Source organism: Cyanistes caeruleus, chromosome 38, assembly GCF_971803275.1.
Source record: "Cyanistes caeruleus chromosome 38, bCyaCae1.hap1.1, whole genome shotgun sequence".
NCBI classification, from domain to species: Eukaryota; Metazoa; Chordata; class Aves; order Passeriformes; family Paridae; genus Cyanistes; species Cyanistes caeruleus.
Window position 1 is genome coordinate 1,018,507 of NC_141739.1, and position 16,526 is coordinate 1,035,032.

The 16,526-nt window shown below is 63.8% G+C and overlaps 2 protein-coding genes across 2 annotated transcripts; both read right to left on the reverse strand.

Annotated features, from left to right (window-relative positions):
• Positions 1 to 104: 104 nt before the first annotated feature.
• EIF3K (eukaryotic translation initiation factor 3 subunit K) lies at positions 105 to 4,408 on the reverse strand. The gene is made up of 8 exons (XM_086871916.1): positions 4,267 to 4,408; positions 4,079 to 4,177; positions 3,872 to 3,992; positions 2,508 to 2,582; positions 2,333 to 2,399; positions 900 to 977; positions 563 to 688; positions 105 to 221 (listed from the first exon to the last, which is right to left on the reverse strand). Exons 1-8 carry the CDS (start codon positions 4,323 to 4,325, stop codon positions 190 to 192), a joined length of 657 nt encoding a protein of 218 aa, XP_086728042.1. The 5' UTR covers positions 4,326 to 4,408; the 3' UTR covers positions 105 to 189.
• Positions 4,409 to 5,092: 684 nt separating this feature from the next.
• LGALS4 (galectin 4) lies at positions 5,093 to 16,051 on the reverse strand. Its single transcript, XM_086871915.1, has 10 exons — positions 15,899 to 16,051; positions 15,622 to 15,710; positions 13,803 to 14,004; positions 12,291 to 12,410; positions 9,784 to 9,807; positions 8,645 to 8,689; positions 8,506 to 8,535; positions 8,274 to 8,362; positions 6,052 to 6,223; positions 5,093 to 5,398 (listed from the first exon to the last, which is right to left on the reverse strand). The coding sequence occupies exons 1-10, from the start codon at positions 16,046 to 16,048 to the stop codon at positions 5,252 to 5,254; spliced, it is 1,068 nt and encodes a 355-aa protein (XP_086728041.1). The 5' UTR covers positions 16,049 to 16,051; the 3' UTR covers positions 5,093 to 5,251.
• Positions 16,052 to 16,526: the final 475 nt, after the last annotated feature.

Below are 16,526 nucleotides of genomic sequence, written 5' to 3' on the forward strand. Positions count from 1 at the left end.
CTCCCCATAGGCTCCACCGATGCCCCGCCCACCCCCAAAGCCCCGCCCACCTCCCCTCAGGCGCCCCCCCTCCATTTTGGCGACCCCCAGGAATGAGGCCAGTCCCGCGTTGGAGCCTCTTTACTGGTTAAACTGGGTTGGGGGGTTGGAACTGGGGGGCTGGTGTTGAAGGGTCGGTTCTGGGGGGTCTCAGAGAGATGAGGCCATGATGCTGGACACACCTGTGAGATAAAACAGGTGAACTGAGGGGGGGTCCGGGACGCCCTTCTACTTCCAAGCTCCCTCAGACACCCCTGGGCCTCTCCTGTATCCCTCCCCAGACTCACAAAACCTACCCAAAACTCCTCAGGACACCCCCAGGACCCTCCTGTACTGCCCCCAACCCTCTCAAGATGCCACAAATCTCCTCCAGGGCCCCTCTGCACCTCCCCAAGACCCCCAAAATCTCCTGGGATCGCCTCATATCGTTGTAATACTTCCCAAACCCCCCTCAGGACTCCTCCAAAACTTCCCTGAACTCCTGCCAGGCTACCCCGACCCCCCGCCAGGACCCCCAACCCACTGTCAAAGTCGATCTTTTCCACGATGTTCTTGGGTTTGATGTTCTCCTCCTGGTTGGAGATCAGGATCCGTCCTGGCTCTGGCTCTGTCCACCCGTATTTGCTCATCCACACCCGCAGCTGCGACTCTGGGGGGGCACAGCAGGGTCTGAGGAGCTCAGACAACCCCCTAGGGACCCCCAAAATCCCCCCCAAACCCCCTGTATCCCAGCAAGACCTCCCAAACCCTCTGTAAGATCCCCCCAAACCCCCTCAGGACCCTCCCCAAACTCCCTCCAGAACCCAATTTCCACCTGGGACACCCCAAAACCCCGTCCAGGACCCCCCAGGCCCCCTCACCTGAGAGGTCCCCCAGCATCTCGGCGAGCAGCCAGCGGTCGATGTGCTGGTACGTGATCCCCACCACGTGGCAAATGACTGGGGAGGATCCCCACGGTGTCACTGAGCCCCCCAAAACTGTCCAGAACCCCCAAAACACCCCCAGAATCCTCTGGTACCTCCCCAGAACCCCACAAATCCTCCCTGGGATACCCAAATTCCCCCCCGGACCCCTCTAAACCCCCAAAACTCCCTCAGGAATTCTTAAATTCCTCCCAAAACACCCCCAGAATCTCATAAATCCTCCCTGGGATACCCCAATTCCCCCCAGGACCCCTCTGTACCTCCAAAACCCCCTCAGGGACCCTCAAATTCCCCCCAAAACACACCCAGAATCCCACAAATCCTCACTGGGATACCCCAATTCTCCCCAGAACCCCTCTAAACCCAAAAAAACCCCTCAGGAATTCTCAAATTCCCCCCAAAACACACCCAGAATCCCATAAATCCTCTCTGGAATACCCAAATTCCCCCCAGGACCCCTCTAAACCCCCAAAACCCCCTCAAGGACCCTCAAATTCCCCCCAGAATCCCACAAATCTTCTCTGGGATACCCCAACTCCCCCCAGAACCCCCTCAGGGACCCTCAAATCCCACCTGAACCAACCCCAGCTTCCTCCAACAACCCCTTAACAAAACCCAGAACCCCCAAACCCTCCCAAGATCCCCTCCAAGCCCCCCCAAACCCTTCCAGGATCCCTCCCCAGACCCCCCCAAACCCTCCCCAGACCCCTCAAACCCTCCCCAGACCCCTCAAACCCCCCCCCAGACCCTCCCCAGACCCCCCAAACCCTCCCCAGACCCCCCCAAACCCTCCCCAGACCCCCCCAAACCCTCCCCAGACCCCTCAAACCCTCCCCAGACCCCCCCAAACCCTCCCCAGAGCCCCCCAAACCCTCCCCAGACCCCCCAAACCCTCCCCAGACCCCTCCAAACCCTCCCCAGAGCCCCCCAAACCCTCCCCAGACCCCTCAAACCCTCCCCAGACCCCCTCAAACCCTCCCCAGACCCCCCCCAAACCCTCCCCAGACCCCCCCAAACCCTCCCCAGACCCCTCAAACCCTCCCCAGACCCCCCCAAACCCTCCCAAGACCCCCCCAAACCCTCCCCAGACCCCCCCAAACCCTCCCCAGACCCCCCCAAACCCTCCCCAGAGCCCCCCAAACCCTCCCCAGACCCCCCAAACCCTCCCCAGACCCCTCCAAACCCTCCCCAGAGCCCCCCAAACCCTCCCCAGACCCCTCAAACCCTCCCCAGACCCCCTCAAACCCTCCCCAGACTCCCCCAAACCCTCCCCAGACCCCCCCAAACCCTCCCCAGACCCCTCAAACCCTCCCCAGACCCCCCCAAACCCTCCCCAGACCCCCCCAAACCCTCCCCAGACCCCTCCTCACATTTCCTGACGGAGTCCTCGAAGCCGGTGATCCCCTCCAGCAGCTCCATGTTCTCATCCAGCGCTTGCTGCCGGAATTCCGGGGGTCAGCCCCACATTTAGGGGGGTTCCCCCCGTGTCTCGACGGGTTTTGGGGACCCCCTCACGAGTTTTTATTTGGGGAGGGGGGGACTCACCCAGAAGGATTGGAAGTGGCAGGTCTCCAGCAGCTCCCCCAGGTACAGGATCTGCCGGATCGGCCGCTCCTCTTGCTGAGGTTTTGGGGGGGGTCAAGGGAAAATTCCAGAAGAAAAGGGGCAGCCCCCTCGGCTGAACCCCAAAAATCTCCCCTCTCCCAGCCCCAAAATCCAGGTTTTGGGGGGATTTTGAGGGAAGGAAGGTCAGATTTGACCTCTCTGAGGTGGGACTGAGAGGTGTGGGGCAGGGAAAAGGGGGGTCCCTATGGAATTTTGGAGGGGTCCTTATGGGATTTGGGGGTCCCTATGAGATTGGGGAAGTTCCCAAGGGTTTCACCCCCAAAATCATCCCCCCCCCCCCCCCAAAATTCCCAAATCCAGGAAAATGCGGCTTCATCACCCTCTGGAGTGGATGTGGAGCTGGAAAAATGGGGGGGGGGGGGATTCCCTCTGGAATTGGGGGGTTCCCCATGGAACTGGGGGTTCCCATGGAATTGGGGGGGGTCCCCATGGAATTGGGGGGTTCCCCATGGAATTGGGGGTTCCCCATGGAATTGAGGGGGGTTCCCCATGGAATTGGGGGTTCCCATGGAATTGGGGTGGTTCCTTGGGGGATCCCAAATGGAATTGGGGGGGTTTCCCATGGAACTGAGGGGGTTCCCCATGGAACTGGGGGTTCCCCATGGAACTGAGGGGGTTCCCATGGAATTGGGGGGGGTTCCCCATGGAATTGGGGGTTCCCATGGAATTGGGGGGGGTTCCCCATGGAATTGGGGGGGTTCGTTGGGGGATCCCAAATGGAATTGGGGGGGTTTCCCATGGAATTGGGGGGGGTTCCCCATGGAATTGGGGGGGTTCCCCATGGAACTGGGGGTTCCCATGGAATTGGGGGTTCCCATGGAATTGGGGGGGGGTTCCCCATGGAATTGAGGGGTTTCCCATGGAATTGGGGGGGTTCCTTGGGGGATCCCAAATGGAATTGGGGGGGTTTCCCATGGAATCCAAATTCCAAATGGAACTGGGGGTTCCCCATGGGATTCCCGCTGGAATTGGGGGGTTCCCCATGGAACTGAGGGGGGTCCCCATGGAACTGAGGGGGGTCCCCATGGAATTGGGGGGGTCCCCATGGAACTGAGGGGGGTCCCCATGGAGTAGGGGGGGTTTTCCAGGGGATTCCCCCTGGAATTGAGGGGGGTCCCCATGGAATAGGGGTGTTTTCCAGGGGGTTCCCCACGGAAAGGGGGGGTTCCCCATGGAACAGGGGGGGTGTTTTCCAGGGGGTTCCCCATGGAACAGGGGGGGTGTTTTCCAGGGGGTTCCCCACGGAAAGGGGGCGCTCCCCAGGAATTCCCCGCCCGGGATACGTGTGCCTGGTCGATCATGCACTTGCAGAGGGTGAAGTCGGTGTGGGGAAGGTTGGTGAGCGCCTTGAGCAGGATCTGCGCCGTCACCCCCGTCTGGAAGAAGGCGGGGTTGAACTGGTACCTGCACAGGTGAGGAGCCCAGGTGAGGGGGCTGGGGGACGGGGGACCCCCAAACCTCCCTCCCCCGAGCCCCCCCGGAGCCCTCACAGCTTCAGCACGGCCAGGTTGGCCTCCAGGTCGTAGGCGTTCTCCTTGGCCTGCGTCTCCACGTAGCGCTCCAGGGTGGCCAGGTTCTCGGGGTTGTACCTGTGCAGGTGAGCGGGCCCGTGACACCCCTGCGATCCCCCCAGTCCTCTCCCGAACCCCTTCCCAGTCCCTCCCAGTGCTCCCAGTACCGGTCGATGCCCCGCAGCAGCTTCCCCACGTTGGCCCGCATCTGCTCGAACAGCGCCATGTTCGCCGCTCTCCCGGAAGTGACGCCACCGCCTCTTCCTGTTCACGGCGCTCCCAGGCCACGCCCACACAGCGGGGTGACGTACGCGTATCCCGGTCACGCCCTCCACCATAACCACGCCCCCTCCCAGTGCCGGCCGCGTCCCGGACTGGGCGAAATGGAGGGGAAGGACTGGGAGGGACTGGGAGGGACTGGGACAAACTGGGCAGGCAATGGAGGGGGCAGTAACGAGCCAGGGAGATCCTGCACAGTTTTGAGGGATCCCAGGTGGTTTTTGGGGGCCCGCAGGGACATCCTGGAGGGTCACGTTTCTCACTCTTCTCCCCTCATGTTTCCCGCCCTTTTCTCCCCTCACGTTTCTCCCCTCACGATTCCCGCTCTTTTCTCCCCTCACGTTTCCTGCTCTTTTCTCCCCTCAGGTTTGTCTTTTCCCCTCACGTTTTCCCGCTCTTTTTCTCCCCTCACATTTGTCTTTTCCCCTCACATTTCTCACCCTTTTCTCCCCTCACGTTTTCCCGCCCTTTTCTCCCCTCACGTTTCCCGCCCTTTTTCTCCCCTCACATTTGTCTTTTCCCCTCACATTTCTCACCCTTTTCTCCCCTCACGCTTCCCGCCCTTTTCTCCCCTCACGTTTCCCGCCCTTTTTCTCCCCTCACATTTGTCTTTTCCCCTCACGTTTCCCATCCTTTTCTTCCCTCACATTTTCCTCACTTTTCCCTCTTTTCCCCTCACCTTTCCCACCCATTTTCCCCTCAAATCTCCCGAGCTGGAGCAGGAACAGCTTTTATTCGGGTCAGTGTTGGGAGAGCACGGCTGGGGGGGGACAATTGAGGGGGGCACTTGGGGGCTGTTCCGGGGCGGTCGCAAGGCCTTTGTTATGGGGCCGTTATGGGGCAGTTATGGGGCGGTTAAAGGAGATTTGTGGGTCAGAAATGGACGAAGGACAGGACCACATCGCCCTCGATCTCCAGCACGTCCACGTGGGGCCCGGCTGGCGCCCGGTGCTGGAACTCGAAGAGCGGCTGCCCCTCGGCAAACACCTTGAACCGATGGTTCCCACAGCGGATCGACAGCTGGAGGGGGACAGGATGGGGGCTGTCACCCCGGAGACCCCCAAAGTCCCCCCGGAGACCCCCAAACCCCACTCCCCACACCCCAAATCCCGCCCTGCTTCCCGACCCGGCTCCCCCAAAATCCACACAGAGCCAACAGGGATCCCCAAACCCCTCTGAGGACGCCAAATCCCACCCTGCTCCCCCCCAAAATCCCCCCAGGACCCCCAGGAGCCCTCCCAGATCCCCAAAACCCCCTCTGAGCACCCCAAATTCCCCCCAAAATCCCCCCAGGACCCCCAGGACCCCTCCCAGATCCCCAAACCCCCTCTGAGCACCCAAAATCCCCCCCAAAATCCCCCCAGGAGCCAACAGGGACCCCCAAACCCTCTCTGAGCACCCCAAAATCCCCCTCAAAATTCCCCCAGGACCCCCAGGACCCCTCCCAGATCCCCAAAACCCCCTCTGAGCACCCCAAATCCCCCCCCAAAATCCCCCCAGGAGCCCCAGGAGCCAACAGGGATCCCCAAAACCCCCTCTGAGCACCCCAAATCCCCCCCCAAAATCCCCCCAGGAGCCCCAGGAGCCAACAGGGATCCCCAAAACCCCCTCTGAGCACCCCAAATCCCCCCCAAAATCCCCCCAGGAGCCCCAGGACCCCCTCCCCAGCTCACATCGAAGTAGGCGCCGCGCTGGAAGGGGCTGGGGCCGGGCAGCTCGCGCTCCTCGCGGCCCCAGCTGCCCCCCAGCTGGGAGTTCCGGACCACCACGTCCCCCTCGTCCATCCGGGGGTTCATGTGCAGCATCACGTCCCCGCCAGGGCCCGCACGCAGGTTGATGTGGAACCTGGGGGGGTTCGGGGGGGATTTGGGGTGTTTGGGGGGGGATTTGGGGTGTTTGGGGAGGATTTGGGGGGATTTGGGGAGGGGTTTAGGGTGTTTGGGGAGGGATTTGGGGTGTTTGGGGGGGGATTTAGGGGGTTTGGGGGGGATTTGGGGGGGATTGCTTGGGGGATTTGGGGAGGGTTTGGGGGGGATTTGGGGGGTTTGGGGGGGATTTGGGGGGTTTGGGGGGGGATTTGGGGGGGATTTGGGGTGTTTGTGGTGTTTGGGGGGGATTTGGGGGGTTTGGGGGGGGTTTGGGGGATTTTGGGGGGGATTTGGGGTGTTTGGGGAGGGTTTGGGGGGATTTGGGGAGGATTTGGGGTGTTTGGGGAGGGGTTGGGGAGGGTTTGGGGGGGATTTGGGGTGTTTGGGGGGGGATTTGGGGTGTTTGGGGGGGATTTGGGGTGTTTGGGGAGGGGTTGGGGAGGGTTTGGGGGGGATTTGGGGTGTTTGGGGGGGGATTTGGGGTGTTTGGGGGGGATTTGGGGTGTTTGGGGAGGGGTTGGGGAGGGTTTGGGGGGGATTTAGGGTGTTTGGGGGGGATTTGGGGGGTTTGGGGGGGATTTGGGGGGTTTGGGGGGGGGTTTGGGGGGGATTTGGGGAGGGTTTGGGGGGTTTGGGGAGGGGTTTGGGGGGGTTTGGGGTGTTTGGGGAGGGTTTGGGGGGGATTTGGGGTGTTTGTAGTGTTTGGGGGGGATTTAGGGGGTTTGGGGGGGGATTTAGGGTGTTTGGGGAGGGATTTGGGGGGGATTTAGGGTGTTTGGGGTGGGATTTGGGGTGTTTGGAGGAGGGTTTGGGGTTTTGGTGGATTTTGGGGGGATTTGGGGGAGGGTTTGGGGAGGGTTTGGGGAGGTTTTGGAGGAGGGTTTGGGGGATTTGGGGAGGGTTTGGGGAGGATTTGGGGGGTTTGGGGAGGGTTTGGGGGGTTTGGGGGGGTTTGGGGGGGATTTGGGGGGGATTTGGGGTGTTTGTGGTGTTTGGGGGGGATTTGGGGTGTTTGGGGAGGGTTTGGGGGGATTTGGGGAGGGATTTGGGGGGTTTGGGGAGGGTATGGGGGATTTGGGGTGTTTGGGGAGGGTTTAGGGGTGTTTGGGGAGGGTATGGGGGATTTGGGGGGAGTTTGGGGGGCGTTTGGGGGGGATTTGGGGGGGATTTGGGGTGTTTGGGGAAGGTTTGGGGTGTTTGGGGAGGGATTTGGGGTTTTGGGGGATTGTTTGGGGTGTTTGGGGAGGGTTTATGGGGGATTTGGGGAGGATTTGGGGGGATTTGGGGAGGGGTTTAGGGTGTTTGGGGAGGGATTTGGGGTGTTTGGGGGGGGATTTGGGGTGTTTGGGGAGGGTTTTGGGGGGATTGCTTGGGGGATTTGGGGAGGGTTTGGGGGGGATTTAGGGGGTTTGGGGGGGGATTTGGGGTGTTTAGGGTGTTTGGGGGAGGGTTTGGGGGGGATTGGGGGATTTTGGGGGGATTGGGGGTTTCGGGGGGGTATTTTGGGGGGATTTGGGGTGTTTGGGGGGGGTTTGGGGGATTTTGGGGGGGGATTTGGGGTGTTTGGGGAGGGGTTGGGGAGGGTTTGGGGGGGATTTGGGGTGTTTGGGGAGGATTTGGGGGGATTTGGGGAGGGGTTTAGGGTGTTTGGGGAGGGATTTGGGGTGTTTGGGGGGGGATTTAGGGGGTTTGGGGAGGGTTTGGGGGGATTTGGGGTGTTTGGGGAGGGTTTGGGGAGGGGTTGGGGGGGATTTGGGGAGGGTTTGGGGGGATTTTGGGGGGGGATTTAGGGGCTTTGGGGAGGTTTTGGGGAATTGCTTGGGGGATTTGGGGAGGGTTTGGGGGGGTTTGGGGAGGGTTTGGGGGGGGTTTGGTGGATTTGGGGTGTTTGGGGGGGATTTAGGGGGTTCGGGGTGTTTTGGGGAGGGTTTGGGGGGGATTTAGGGTGTTTGGGGGGTATTGGGGGTTTCGGGGGGGGATTTGGGGGTTCGGGGTGTTTTGGGGAGGGGTCCGGGGGTCCCCAGTACCTGCTGGCCTCGTGGGGGATGAAGCCCTTGATGACGATGGTTTTTTTGGGGAGCAGCCCCCCCGGGATGGTGGTGATGAAGGGAACGGTCTGGGGGGAGGGGGGGGCAAAAACGGGGGGCTCAGAAAGGGGAGAGACCCCCCCCAAATAAACAAACCCCCCCAAATCTCCCCCAGGAACCCAAACCCCACCCTCAGAGCCCCCCCAAACCCCCCAGGACCCCCCAAACTCACCGGGTGGAAGGTGGGGGGCTGCTCCATCACCTGGGGGGGCACAGGGGGGGTCAGCGGGGGTGGGGGGACACCCGGGGGACCCCCCCGGGACCCCCGTGCCGGGGGAGGGCTCGGTTTGGGGGGACCCCTCCCCACTCACCGGCAGGTTACAGTTGGGGTACAATGGGATGGTCTGCGGCGTGTCCTGGGGGGCAGAGCGCTCAGGGGGACCCCAAAACTCACCTGGGGACCCCAAAACCCACCTGGGGGGCAGAGCGCTCAGGGGGACCCCAAAACTCACCTGGGGGGTCCTAAACCCATCTGGGGGGCTCCAAACCCACCTGGGGACCCCAAAATCCCCTTGGGGGTCCCTAAAACCCACCTGGGGACCCCAAAACCCACCTGGGGAACCCCAAAACCCACCTGGGGTACCCCAAAACCCACCTGGGGACCCCCAAAACCCACCTGGGGGGCCCCAAACCCACCTGGGGGGCCCCAAAATCCACCTGGGGACCCCAAAACCCACCTGGGGGGCAGAGCGCTCAGGGGGACCCCAAAACTCACCTGGGGGGGCCCTAAACCCATCTGGGGGGGCCTAAACCCACCTGGGGGGGCCCCAAACCCACCTGGGGACCCCCAAACCCACCTGGGGGGCTCCAAACCCACCTGGGGACCCCAAAACCCACCTGAGGGACCCCAAAACCCACCTGGGGTCCCCCAAACCCACCTGGGGACCCCCAAACCCACCTGGGGGGCTCCAAACCCACCTGGGGACCCCCAAACCCCCCCGGGCAGCCCCCAGACTCACCTGGGGACCCCCAAACCCACCTGGGGGTCCCCAAACCCCCCCGGGCAGCCCCCAGACTCACCTGGGGACCCCCAAACCCCCCCGGGCAGCCCCCAGACTCACCTGGGGGTCCCCAAAACCCACCTGGGGACCCCCAAACCCACCTGGGGACCCCCAAACCCCCCCGGGCAGCCCCCAGACTCACCTGGGGACCCCCAAACCCACCTGGGGACCCCCAAACCCCCCCGGGCAGCCCCCAGACTCACCTGGGGACCCCCAAACCCCCCCGGGCAGCCCCCAGACTCACCTGGGGGTCCCCAAAACCCACCTGGGGACCCCCAAACCCACCTGGGGACCCCCAAACCCCCCCGGGCAGCCCCCAGACTCACCTGGGGACCCCCAAACCCACCTGGGGACCCCCAAACCCCCCCGGGCAGCCCCCAGACTCACCTGGGGGTCCCCAAAACCCACCTGGGGACCCCCAAACCCCCCCGGGCAGCCCCCAGACTCACCGGGCCGCACGGGGGACAGGTGGCCTGCGGGGGGGGAGGGGAGACGTCAGACGGGTTTCGGGGTGCGGGGGGGAATTTTGGGGTGCGGGGGGGGCTTGGGGCGTTCCTGGGGCTGGTTTTGGGGGTGGTTTTTGGGGTGATTTTGGGGGGTTTTGGGGGTGGTTTTGGGGTGTTTTGGGGTGTTGTGGGGTGTTTGGGGGTGGTTTTGGGGTGGTTTTGGGGTGGTTTTTGGGGTGGTTTTTGGGCTGTTTGGGGGTGGTTTTGGGGTGTTTTGGGGGTGTTTTGGGGGTGGTTTTGGGGTGTTTTGGGGTGTTTTTTGGGGGTGTTTTGGGGGTGGTTTTGGGGGATTTTGGGGTGTTTTGGGGTGGTTTTGGGGGTGGTTTTGGGGTGTTTTGGGGTGTTTTTTGGGGGGTTTTGGGGTGTTTTGGGGTGTTTTGGGGTGGTTTTGGGGGTGGTTTTGGGGTGATTTTGGGGTGTTTTTTGGAGTGGTTTTGGGCTGGTTTTTGGGGTGATTTTGGGGTGCTTTGGGGGTGGTTTTGGGCTGGTTTTGGGGTGATTTTGGGGTGTTTTGGGGGTGGTTTTGGGGTGGTTTTTGGGGTGTTTTGGGGGTGTTTTGGGGTGGTTTTGGGGTGTTTTTGGGGTGTTTTTTGGAGTGGTTTTGGGGTGTTTTGGGGGTGGTTTTTGAGGAGTTTTGGGGGTGGTTTGGGGTGATTTTGGGCTGTTTTGGGGGTGTTTTTAGGGTGCTTTGGGGGTGTTTTTTGGGGTGTTTTTGGGGTGTTTTTTGGAGTGGTTTTTTTGGTGTTTTGGGGATGTTTTTGAGGTGTTTTTTGGGTGTGTTCTGGGGTGTTTTTTTGGGTGTTTTCTGGGGTGTTTTTTTGGGTGTTTTCGAGGAGTTTTTGGGGTGTTTTTAGGGTGTTTTGGGGTGTTTTTTGGGCTTGTTTTGGGGTTGTTTTGGGGTGTTTTTTGAGGTGTTTGGGATTTTCTTGGGGTGGTTTTGGGCTGTTTTTGGGCTGTTTTTGGGGCTGTTTTTTGAAGTGTTTTTGGGGTGTTTTTGGGGTGTTTTTTTAGGTTTTATTGGGGTGGTTTTTGGGGTGGTTTTGGGCTGGTTTTGGGGTGTTTTTAGGGTGTTTTTTGCGGTGTTTTTGGGCTGTTTTTGGGGTGGTTTTGGGGGTCTCTCACCGCTCCCCCCAGCACCGAGGCCAAGTGCAGCTGCAGGTCCCGGGTGAGTTTTGGGGCCGGGTTTTGGGCTGGTTTTGGGCTGGTTTTTGGGGTGTTTTTGGGGTGTGTTTGGGGTGTGTTTGGGGTGTTTTTGGGCTGTTTTTTGGGCTGTTTTTGGGGTGTTTTGGGGCGGTTTTTTGAGGTGTTTTGGGGCTGTTTTTGGGCTGTTTTTGGGGTGTTTTGGGGGGTCTCTCACCGCTCCCCCCAGCACCGAGGCCGAGTGCAGCTGCAGGTCCCGGGTGAGTTTTGGGGCCGGGTTTTGGGGTGTTTTTGGGCTGTTTTTGGGCTGTTTTTGGGGCTGTTTTTGGGGCTGTTTTTGGGCTGTTTTGGGGCTGTTTTTGGGGCTGTTTTTGGGGTGTTTTTGGGGTGTTTTGGGGTGTTTTTGGGGGTCTCTCACCGCTCCCCCCAGCACCGAGGCCAAGTGCAGCTGCAGGTCCCGGGTGAGTTTTGGGGCCGGGTTTTGGGGTGTTTTTGGGGCTGTTTTTGGGCTGTTTCTGGGCTGTTTTTAGGCTGTTTTGGGGGCTGTTTTTTGAGGTGTTTTTGGGGCTGTTTTTGGGCTGTTTCTGGGCTGTTTTTGGGGTGGTTTTGGGGTGTTTTTGGGGGTCTCTCACCGCTCCCCCCAGCACCGAGGCCGAGTGCAGCTGCAGGTCCCGGGTGAGTTTTGGGGCCGGGTTTTGGGGTGTTTTTGGGGCTGTTTTTGGGCTGTTTCTGGGCTGTTTTTAGGCTGTTTTGGGGGCTGTTTTTTGAGGTGTTTTTGGGGCTGTTTTTGGGCTGTTTCTGGGCTGTTTTTTGAGGTGTTTTGGGGGTGTTTTTGGGCTGTTTTTGGGGTGTTTTTGGGCTGTTTCTGGGCTGGTTTTGGGCTGTTTTTGGGCTGTTTTGGGGGCTGTTTTGTGAGGTGTTTTTGGGGTGTTTTTGGGGTGTTTCTTGGGCTGTTTTTTGAGGTGTTTTTGGGCTGTTTCTGGGCTGTTTTGGGGGTGTTTTTGGGGCGGTTTTTTGAGGTGTTTTTGGGGTGTTTTGGGGGGTCTCTCACCGCTCCCCCCAGCACCGAGGCCGAGTGCAGCTGCAGGTCCCAGGTGAGTTTTGGGGCTGTTTTTGGGCTGGTTTTTGGGGTGTTTTTGGGCTGTTTTTGGGGCTGTTTTTGGGGCGGTTTTTGGGGTGTTTTGGGGGTGTTTTGGGGGTGGTTTTGGGCTGTTTTGGGGCTGTTTTTTGAGGTGTTTTTGGGGTGTTTTTGGGGCTGTTTTTTGAGGTGTTTTTGGGGTGGTTTTGGGGTGTTTCTGGGGGTCTCTCACCGCTCCCCCCAGCACCGAGGCCGAGTGCAGCTGCAGGTCCCCGTCCACGGTCACGGCCGTCACCTGCTCCGGGGGCAGCCGGTGCGGGAACTCCTCGTAGAACGTTCCGTTCACCAGGATCTGCGGGGGACCCCAAAACTGCACCCCCGGCACCCCAAAACTGCACCCCCGGGACCCCAAAACAGCACCCCTGGGACCCCAAAACTGCACCCCTGGGACCCCAAAACTGCACCCCCGGGACCCCAAAACTGCCCTGGGACCCCAAAACTGCACCCCCGGGACCCCAGAACAGCCCCGGCACCCCAAAACAGCCCCGGGACCCCAAAACAGCCCTGGGACCCCAAAACTGCACCCCTGGGACCCCAAAACTGCAGCCCTGGGACCCCAAAACTGCAGCCCTGGGACCCCAAAACAGCCCTGGGACCCCACACTGCGGCCTCGAGAACCCCAAACCCCCCCCAGACCCCCCAAACCCCCCCCAGAACACCCCAAACCCCCCCCAGACACCCCCAGCCCCCTGTCCCCCCAGAACCCCCCCACCCGCCGGGCACCCCCAGCCCGCTGTCCCCCGGGGTACCCCCCAGAACACCCCAACCCCCCCAGAACACCCCAAACCCCCCCCGGGCACCCCCAGCCGCTGTCCCGGGGTACCCCCCAGAGACACCCCCACCCCCCGAACACCCCCAGCCCCTGTCCCCCGGGCACACCCCCCACCCCCCCCGGACACCCCCAGCCCCTGTCCCGGGGTACCCCCCCAGAGACACCCCAACCCCCCCCAGACACCCCAAACCCCCCCCAGAACACCCCAAACCCCCCTGGACACCCCAAACCCCCCCAGAACCCCCCCACTCCGGACACCCCCAGCCCCTGTCCCGGGGTACCCCCCACCCTGGGCACCCCCAGCCGCTGTCCCGGGGTACCCCCCAGAACACCCCAAACCCCCCCAGAACACCCCAAACCCCCCCCTGGACACCCCAAATCCCCCCCTGGACACCCCAAACCCCCCCCGGACACCCCCAGCCCCTGTGTCCCGGGGTACCCCCCAGAACACCCCAACCCCCCGCACACCCCCAGCCCCTGTGTCCCGGGGTACCCCCCAGAACACCCCAACCCCCCCCTGGACACCCCAAACCCCCCCCTGGACACCCCCCCACCCCGCACACCCCCAGCCGCTGTCCCTGGGGTACCCCCCAGAACCCCCCCACCCCCCAGGCACCCCCAGCCCCTGTCCCCCCGGGGTACCCCCCACCCCCCGGACACCCCCAGCCCCTGTCCCCCCGGGGTACCCCCCACCCCCCGGACACCCCCAGCCCCTGTCCCCCCAGAGACACCCCCCACCCCGGGCACCCCCAGCCCCTGTCCCCCGGGTGTACCCCCCAGAACCCCCCCACCCCCCGGGCACCCCCAGCCCCTGTCCCCCCAGAACCCCCCCACCCCGGGCACCCCCAGCCCCTGTGTCCCGGGGTACCCCACCCCCCGCACACCCCCAGCCCCTGTGTCCCCCCGGGGTACCCGGAAGGCCTCGGGGGTGACGCTGATGACCATCTCGAAGGGGGTCCCGGCGCACAGGGGGTGCAGCTCCCGCCGCCGCTCGTCCCCCCAGCGCCCCCCGCGCCGGCTGTTGAGCACCGTCACCCCCCCGGAGAAACGGGGGTTCAGGTGCAGCGCCACGTCAGCCTCGTCCTCGGGGCCCGCCGCCAGGTTCACCCGCAGCCTGGGGACATTGGGGACACCTCGGGGTCACCTCGGGGTCACCTCGGGGTCACCTCGGGACCCCCACCCCAGCCAGGTTCACCCGCAGCCTGGGGACACGGGGGACACAGGGGACACCTCGGGGTCACCTGAGACCCCTCAGGGTCACCCCGGGACCCCCACCCCAGCCAGGTTCACCCGCAGCCTGGGGACATTGGGGACACCTCGGGGTCACCTCGGGGTCACCTGAGACCCCTCAGGGTCACCTGGGACCCGCCAGGTTCACCCGCAGCCTGGGGACACCTCGGGGTCACCCTGACACCCCTCAGGGTCACCTGAGACCCCTCAGGGTCACCCATAGCCTGGGGACACCTCGGGGTCACCTCGGGGTCACCTGAGACCCCTCAGGGTCACCTCGGGGTCACCTCGGGGTGACCTCGGCACCCCAATCCCAGCCAGGTTCACCCACAGCCTGGGGACATTGGGGACATCTTGGGGTCACCCCAGGGTCACCCTGGGACCCCCACCCCAGCCAGTGCCCCCCCAGTGCCCCCCCAATGTCCCCCCAGTGCCCCCCCAGTACCCCCCCTAATACTCCCCAGTGCCCCCCCAGTGTCCCCAGTGTCCCCAGTTCCCCCGCAATGCCCCCCCAGTGTCCCCAGTGCCCCCCAGTGCCCCCCAATGCCCCCCCGAGCCCCCCCAGTGTCCCCAGTGCCCCCCAGTGTCCCCCCAGTGTCCCCAGTCCCCCCAGTCCCCCCCAGTGCCCCCAGTGCCCCCCCAGTGTCCCCCCCAGTCCCCAGTGCCCCCAGTGTCCCCCCCAGTGCCCCCCCAGTGTCCCCCCAGTGTCCCCCCCAGTGTCCCCCCAGTGTCCCCCCCAGTGTCCCCCCCAGTGTCCCCCCAGTGTCCCCCAGTGTCCCCCCCAGTGCCCCCAGTGCCCCCCCAGTGCCCCCCCAGTGCCCCCCCAGTGTCCCCCCAGTGTCCCCCCCAGTGTCCCCCCAGTGTCCCCCCAGTGCCCCCCCAGTGTCCCCCCAGTGTCCCCCCCAGTGCCCCCCCAGTGTCCCCCCCAGTGCCCCCCCAGTGTCCCCCCAGTGTCCCCCCAGTGCCCCCCCAGTGTCCCCCCAGTGCCCCCCAGTGTCCCCCCCAGTGTCCCCCCAGTGTCCCCCCCAGTGCCCCCCCCAGTGTCCCCCCCAGTGTCCCCCCCAGTGCCCCCCCAGTGTCCCCCCAGTGCCCCCCCAGTGCCCCCCAGTGTCCCCCCCAGTGTCCCCAGTGTCCCCCCAGTGCCCCCAGTGCCCCCAGTGCCCCCCCAGTGCCCCCCAGTGTCCCCCCAGTGTCCCCAGTGTCCCCAGTTCCCCCCCAGTCCCCAGTGCCCCCCCAGTGCCCCCCCAGTGTCCCCCCCAGTGCCCCCCCCAGTGTCCCCCCCAGTGCCCCCCCAGTGTCCCCCCCAGTGTCCCCCCCAGTGTCCCCCCCAGTGCCCCCCCAGTGTCCCCCCCAGTGCCCCCCCAGTGTCCCCCCAGTGTCCCCAGTGTCCCCCCGAGCCCCCCCAGTGCCACCCCAGTGTCCCCCCAGTGTCCCCAGTGTCCCCCCGAGCCCCCCCAGTGTCCCCCCCAGTGTCCCCAGTGTCCCCCAGTGTCCCCAGTACCAGTCAGGTTGGGGGGCCACCACCCCCTGTACGTAAATGGCCATCCCGGGCCAGAGCCCCCCGAGCACGGGGGCCACGTAGGGCAGGGGCTGCGGGGGGACAGCGGCGTCAGGGGGTGACAGTGCCACCGGGGGGGTGACAGTGCCACCGGGGGGGGTAACAGGGGGTCCCAGTGTCACCGTGAGGGGTCCCAGTGTCACCGGGGGGGGTGACAGGGACCCCCCCCACCCTTCCCCCCAGGTTTGGGTGCCCCCAGCCCCGTTTTTGGGGTACCCACCGGGTTGTAGGCGGGCAGGTAGCCGGGCGCGGGGACAAAGGTCATGGCGGCGGTGGCACCGGTGGCACTGGCGGTGGCAGTGACAGTGGTGGTGGCACTGGTGGTGGCAGTGATGGTGGCAGTGCCACAGGGACATTTATACCCCCCCATCCCCCCCCCAGCCCGGGCCCCCCCCGGTTCCGGCCCCTCCCAGGGCGGGGTCCGGACTTTGACCCCCCCGGAACGGGAATGGGGGGGGGGGGGACACACCTGGCACAGGTGACACCGCCCTGGCACAGGTGACAAACCTGGCACAGGGGACAAACCTGGCACAGGGGACACTGCCCTGGCACAGGTGACAAACCTGGCACAGGGGACAAACCTGGCACAGGGCACACACCTGGCACAGGGGACACACCTGGCACAGGTGACAAACCTGGCACAGGGGACACACCCGGCACAGGGGACACCGCCCTGGACTCTGCCCCGGGCGGGGCTCGGGACACCCCAGAGCCAGGGTGGCACTTTGGGGACACCCCCAGGCCTGTGGTGGCACTTTGGGGACACATCCAGAGCCAGGGTGGCACTTTGGGGACACCCCAGAGCCAGGGTGGCACTTTGGGGACACCCCCAGACCCATGGCAGCACT